The sequence below is a fragment of the Mus musculus genome, chromosome 12, assembly GCF_000001635.26.
Source record: "Mus musculus strain C57BL/6J chromosome 12, GRCm38.p6 C57BL/6J".
In the NCBI taxonomy this organism is placed as follows: Eukaryota; Metazoa; Chordata; class Mammalia; order Rodentia; family Muridae; genus Mus; species Mus musculus.
In genome coordinates, this window is record NC_000078.6 from 10,390,595 (window position 1) to 10,397,356 (window position 6,762).

The 6,762-nt window shown below is 40.5% G+C and overlaps 1 protein-coding gene across 2 annotated transcripts; it reads left to right on the forward strand.

Annotated features, from left to right (window-relative positions):
- Window positions 1–153: 153 nt before the first annotated feature.
- Window positions 154–4,968, forward strand: Rdh14 (retinol dehydrogenase 14 (all-trans and 9-cis)). 2 transcript variants are annotated; one of them, XM_006514943.4, is made up of 3 exons: window positions 154–248; window positions 296–632; window positions 3,944–4,968. In XM_006514943.4, exons 2-3 carry the CDS (start codon window positions 369–371, stop codon window positions 4,559–4,561), a joined length of 882 nt encoding a protein of 293 aa, XP_006515006.1. In that variant the 5' UTR covers window positions 154–248; window positions 296–368; the 3' UTR covers window positions 4,562–4,968. The 2 variants fall into 2 exon arrangements, with proteins under 2 accessions (XP_006515006.1, NP_076186.1); NM_023697.2 differs by having other exon boundaries at window positions 186–632.
- The last annotated feature ends 1,794 nt before the right edge of the window (window positions 4,969–6,762 follow it).

A 6,762-nucleotide genomic window follows, 5' to 3' on the forward strand; every position in this document is an offset into this window, starting at 1 on the left:
TTTTGTCTATAGGCATATAACCAATTCTAACACTGTCCACTTCTAAATAAATCCGCTGGGGCTTTCATGTGTACTTCCTGAACGCTAAGTCAAGTCAGCCTTAGGAGCAAAACTACAAGTCCCAGAAAGCCCCGCGCGCAGTAGCCCAGGACAGCAGGCGGCGCCCCAGAGTCCTTCGCGTGTAGGTGGCCCCATAGCACTCCGGAACCTGTGCGCTAGGCCCAGTGCACCGGGCCCGGAAGGTTATGGCAGTGGCTAGTGTGGCCGCAGCGCTCCTGGCCGCACTGGGCGGGGCGCTGTGGCTGGCGGCCCGGCGGTTCTCTGGGCCAAGAAACCAGCGGCAGCAGGGAGGCGGGGACCCGGGCCTCATGCACGGGAAGACAGTGCTGATCACCGGAGCAAACAGCGGCCTGGGCCGTGCCACCGCGGCGGAGCTGCTCCGCCTGGGGGCGCGGGTCATCATGGGATGTCGGGACCGCGCTCGAGCAGAGGAGGCGGCCGGTCAGCTCAGGCAGGAGCTCTGTCAGGCTGGGGGCGCCGGGCCCGACGGCACCGATGGCCAGCTGGTCGTTAAGGAGCTGGACCTTGCCTCGCTGCGCTCAGTGCGAGCTTTCTGCCAAGAACTGCTACAGGTGTGGGTCGAATGGAGCTCGCCACCCTCGGGGAGGGCCCTCTGAAACCTGGTGTGACCTTGAGGGTGGCCATGACCAAACCGGAAAGGCTCCTGCCTGCCTTGGACCCGGCTAGGAGGAGGGGCAGGTCTGAGAAGGAATTCCTGGGAGGTCCTAAGGAGAAGTGCATAAATAAGCCAGTGTCTGGACATTTGGTTTTGTTAGGCTAGGACAGTCACCAGCTGATCTTTGAGTTGTTTTCCCCCTGTCAGAAGTGAAATGTGTGCCAAATCTTACAGTGTCACAAGGCCTGTGAGCACCACAGGAGAAAAGCTAGCCAAAAACTTTCATTAGACCCTTCTTAAAACTTTTCTTTCTGTTTTTTTCCCCTCGTTACCTGGTTTTGTTTGTTTGTTTGTTTTTTCTTTTTTTGTTTTGTTTTGTCCTGCTGAAGTAGGAGGGGGTGTCACTTGCTGACACCCTGCATCATCCCTAAACTTGGAATCCCATTAAGTGTCTGAAAAGGGACAGGAATAAAAATAATTTAATGCTTAGCTTTATGGAAGGTTTTATACATGCCAGGGGATGTGCTAAGGACATTTTTAATATCTTTGGCTATTATCAGATCTTGTAAAGCAAGCAATAATATCTCTACTTCATGATAGGGAACTGAGGCATAGGAAGGCTAAGTGACGTGTCTGTCTTCAGAGTCCTTGCTTTAATCTCCTGTTGTGCATTCCTAGTACTTGAAGGCTGAGGTGTGTGATTTCCTTGGGTGTACAGTAAATATTCTACCGAAGTAGAAAGGCTGTGGCCAAAGTGACTTGCCACAGGTAGATCTAAAGGCAGACACAGGAGGGTGCTTGTCTCTTCTGAAATCTCTTGAATCTAAGGCAGACATTCTAAATGGCCTGTTTTTCTTTTCCGTGATGTACTTAGACCAAAAGAAATATCTGTAAGTTCATTTGTTAACATTTAGATATTTAACTCTGACAATTCTTATTAGTGGGACTGTGGCATGTTGGACACTATACTAACTTTTCCAACCTCCAAGTTAGATGGACACAGCCACCTTCATTCTTGTTCAACATAGACTTCTTTTTTTTTTTTAACTTTTCACTTGCACTGAAAACAGTAGCTAATAACTACTAATAACTGCTAAAAGCACAACTGTACAAAGAAACCATCTCATCAGAAGAGAGACCATATTGAACCACTTGGAGTAGTAGTTATTGAGATAATGAGTAGAGTGTCACTCTTTTGCTCAAACTTTAAGCCATTGTACAAGATACTCCTGTTGTGTTCTGGGACATCATGTTGCTTATTAAGAGCCAGGTAGATAGAGAAGTTGGTATTTTGTTTTGTTGTTAGCATTCCATTTGCATGTAGTAGATCAAGTAATAGTGCTTGTCTCTGGGAGATTTTTGAAAGCATAGGAAGCAAGTTTTCCTGTCTCACTAATGTGTAAATAGAATTGACCATGCTCATTTTTGATACCATTGTTGCTTTGGTGTCTTGAGGTAAAACCAATTAAAAAAAAAAAAGTATGAATACAAAGAGGTACCTAAGTAGTACTGTCCTTTTGTTGCTTGGCTCTGAGGTTCAGTGTTTATAATTAGAAGAAAAGAGAAATAGAAGTTTTAACATTCTACTGTTTGGTATTCTTGGAATTTATGGTATTTATCTCCTAGAATTTAAAAAATAGAAAATGATAAAGTCTTAAACCCAGCAAAGAATGATAGCTCAGAAATGATTAATTCTGGAACCCTTCCCAGAGGATTAGTGAAGATGAACACTCCTTTCTCGCCATATCTATGAACTCGTGCCTTCTTTTTGAAGTTGACTGTTGGAAAACATGAAGTGTTTTTCGACAGGCGAGAATGAGAAACAGTTAACCTGACAGGTAGCCTCTGGTAACAGTTGTAAAATTTAACACATTTTTCTTTCACTTACACTTGGCAAAAAAAAAAAAAAAAAAAAAAAAAAAAAAAAAAAAAGCCATTAAGAGTTGAAATTTGACCTGAAATTAATTTGATGATAGGTCATCACCACAGGTTTACACCTGGAACATGTTGTACATTTGTTTTCCTCTATCATCAGAAGATAGAGGAGCCAGGAAAGAGCTGAGGAAAAACAAATTCTATAAGGAACAAAAAGGCTCTCAGTGAGAACAGTGCAATGTAGGACTTGAATTTTGGAAGATGTGGAGGTATATGATCAAAATACTAAGCTGAGTATATACGTCTTGTAATTTGGGACCCTCTTAGGGTCCTTCCCTCTTGATCCTTAGGGAAGAAAGGACAGTTCTAGAATCACAGTGAAGGTTAATGGTGTCTGTTAATGGTCTCTTCCTGTACTATTGTGACACTTGGGTAACAGTCCCTGTTGTCAGTAATATATTTTTTAAATTAACCATTCAATGATTTTATAACTTTTCTATCTTGATTTAGTCACAATTCTCTCTAATCCAAAGTCTGTACCTATGACTTTCTCTTTGTACCAGTTTTAGGGATGTGCACTCAGTTATTCTGTCTCTGTAGTGACCTTTTACACTTAACAGAATTACAGATGAAAGCATCTTCACTTACTACTCATGGTGATACTAGTAAGGTGGGAGTCACAATATCAGCTCTCTGCTAGATATGGTCGCCCTGCTTACCCTCTCAAGCTCTGTTTTACACGTTGAAACTAGAAGGTTTAGGTTACTAATTATGAGATTAGGTTACTAATTATGAGGATGGCCTTTGGAGTCTAAGAATTTCATCTTCAGGCTGAATTTGACATGCCTCTTAGCTTGTTGACACTGAGCAGTCACCTGGGTTTACCTTGAACTTAGGATATTATTGGAAGTAGATAAGGTTATCTGAGAAAGGGACCAAGTAGGCCTTATTAGTCATGCAACATCACTATAAAGGTATATTTTTTTCATATTTTGAAAGATGTTTTTAAGGTTATCATAGGAACATATAAGTTTAATATGCTATACCAAATTTAACATAACATCAAAACTGGTATTTTTCTAGTTCATCTGAAATTAAGATAAGACATGCAATCCTAGGATTCTCTCATCCCCAAATTTGCTGTATTTGTTTTTTAAGAAAGACCTTGATAATTAACATATAGTCAACATCTGAGTGAAATGTGAACTATACATATTCATAATTACTAAGTTGCAAAGAGCATGACAGTGCTTCAAATAGTTCCCAGATAAACTGACTAAAACTTGAGATTAGTTTTAGTCTCAAATTCTTGTTCTTATTAGTAAACATAGATGAATAAAAGATACGGAAAATGTGTGCTCATAATCCTTCATTCTCTTCCTGGTTTCAAAGGAGGAGCCCAGGCTAGACGTCCTGATCAATAATGCGGGGGTTTTCCACTGCCCGTATACGAAGACTGAAGATGGGTTTGAGATGCAGTTTGGAGTGAACCATCTGGGCCACTTCCTACTCACCAATCTTCTCCTTGGACTCCTCAAAAGTTCAGCTCCCAGCAGGATTGTAGTCGTTTCTTCCAAACTTTATAAATATGGAGAAATCAACTTTGAAGACTTGAACAGTGAGCAAAGCTATAATAAAAGCTTCTGTTATAGTCGAAGCAAACTGGCTAACATTCTTTTCACAAGAGAATTAGCCCGTCGCTTAGAAGGAACAAACGTGACTGTCAATGTGCTGCATCCTGGTATTGTGCGAACAAACCTAGGGAGGCATATTCACATCCCACTGCTGGCAAGACCACTTTTCAATTTGGTATCCTGGGCTTTTTTCAAAACTCCATTAGAAGGTGCCCAGACTTCCATCTATTTAGCCTGTTCACCTGACGTAGAAGGTGTGTCAGGAAGGTACTTTGGAGATTGTAAGGAGGAAGAGCTCTTGCCCAAAGCTATGGATGAGTCAGTGGCAAGAAAACTGTGGGATATCAGTGAAGTGATGGTTGGCATTCTAAAATAGGAGTAAAGAGAACAGGACTATGTATAGGATGATCCATTATACCCCTGGTCAGGAATGGCATGTTGTAAGCATGTGCTACGTGACAACAGTCTAGCCGCAATCATGCTGAGAGGTGCACATGGATATTTCAAAGACACTGCTACTATTTGGGGCTAATACAAAGTTCAGCAAAGATGCTATCAATGTGGATCATAACTAGAATATAACAATTCTGTTATTTATTATAATTGGGCAATTATAACTGTTAAAGATACTGGTAATTTAAAAGCTGTCTTAAGAGGGTTTTCAAAAATTTTGACTTTCATGGCAAATATGTTCAGAATTTTTACTACAATGCTTGTTTTGTGTAAATACTATGCCTAATGTGTGCACATAAATCACTTGGAATAAATGTCTGATGTAGGTTTTTCAGTGTGCATTTCTTTAAAAGCAGCTAGCTGAATGTAGTCCTTTAGTTTTTCCTCATTAGCCTTTCTTGGTCTTGCAGTACCAGGCTCTTCCTGTCACATCTTGCATGTTGCTCTGTTTCTAAATCTGCAGTTTATGACCTGGTGTCCTGACACACTTCCAATCCTGTGATGGTTTTCCAGTTTTCATTTTGTTTGTTTGTTTGTTTTTCTTTTCCAGCTATTCTTTGAATAAAAGAAAAAAATTCTTTTATTTGAAGAATTTAAACACAATGTTAGCTGTATAAATATAGCAGTGATATCAGGGTGGAATCCTCCAAAGGGATATTATAGAATGTTGTAATTGATAAATCATCTTTACTTAAACTTAAGCTCTTTAGTTCACACTAGCGACACTTCATGGACTGTCCACATGCCTCGTACTCGGTGCTGTTGGATGGAAAGAATTCTGTCCCCACAGCCCCAATAGAGTGGACTAGATACATAGAAACAGACTATATGAAAGTTATATTCTTATTTATGCTCTTTAAACCCAAACATTACTCTTTATATTCAAATTTATACCCTTTGAACAGGAATATGTCTAGTGACTACCACTGTCCATCCACAGTGCCCAGCTCTGAATGTAGGAGAGCAGCCCACACCCTTGCCTTTAGATCATTATCTTTTTATATGTCCCTTAAGTCTGGACTACCTACCCTTTTAAGGACACAACTGACCTGTGTCCAATAGCTGTACGTGTAGACAGAATCAATTCTTTCTCCTTCATTTCCTTTGATTTTGGTAGTTTGCTAAAGTGAACTAATTATTAATTTCAGGTTCAGTTAGACAATTTAAAAGCATTATCTAGAGAAAGAAAGTAGTTTTTCTTCTTCAGAATCAGTGTAGGTGACAGGTAGTGGAAATGTGCAACAAAGAATGAAGGGGTGTTCAGGAAAATAATAGATAACTGAGCCAAATGGGCATATTGTTGGCATCTGCCTTGTAACACCAAAAGTATCAGCTTAATAACTTCCATTGTTTTTCTGTCTTGACACCTCAAAATATTGGAAAAAGCAACGAAAACACCAAGTGAGAGGCAGCTCCATTTAGTTTAATAAAACACCAAGTGAGAGGCAGCTCCATTTAGTTTAATAAAACACCAAGTGAGAGGCAGCTCCATTTAGTTTAATGGCCATTTGGTCAGACCTAACTCTTCGTTATTTTTAAGAACATGTCATACCTGGTTACTAATATTGTTTCTTCTTCAGACTGGCAGGCTCTTGGCTGATCATGCAAATGGTATGTTTTCTTTTAGAGCACTGCCTTGTGAATACAATAAATGCGCCTCTCATCACAAGGTGTTTCTATGGTGTAATAGGCAGAGCTATGTTGTGTTCTTTACAATGCATTTTAGAAGGTTATCCTAAGAGACCTGCTAAATTTGGAAATATGGACAGGAAGTACACAAGAATGCAACTTGGAATGGAAGCTAATAAATCTGTCCTACACCTTGACTTCATTAGAAAGGGTCTCCCCTCTTCATTTAATACCATCTTTTTCTGGCTGTGTTATGATACCTGATGCTTTTCAGGGGATTTGGACCCTTTGAGGCTTTCAGAGTTCTTGTTTGTGGCACCACAATAAAATAGGATATATTAATTTATTGTGATGGGGAAAACTACTCATCTGCAAACACCAACTAGTACGGTAAAATGAGCTGCCATTTGGAAGGGAAAGCCCACTACTGTGGCGGATGGAATCAAGGGCCCAGAGCAGCAGCCTACTAGGTACAGTTGGAATATTATTCCAGCT

Coding starts and splice junctions, on each gene's coding strand:
- Rdh14 (NM_023697.2), top strand. CDS start 246: ATGGCAGTGGCTAGTGTGGCCGCAGCGCTCCTGGCCGCACTGGGCGGG. Junction 633..3,943: donor TCTGCCAAGAACTGCTACAG/GTGTGGGTCGAA, acceptor CTGGTTTCAAAG/GAGGAGCCCAGGCTAGACGT.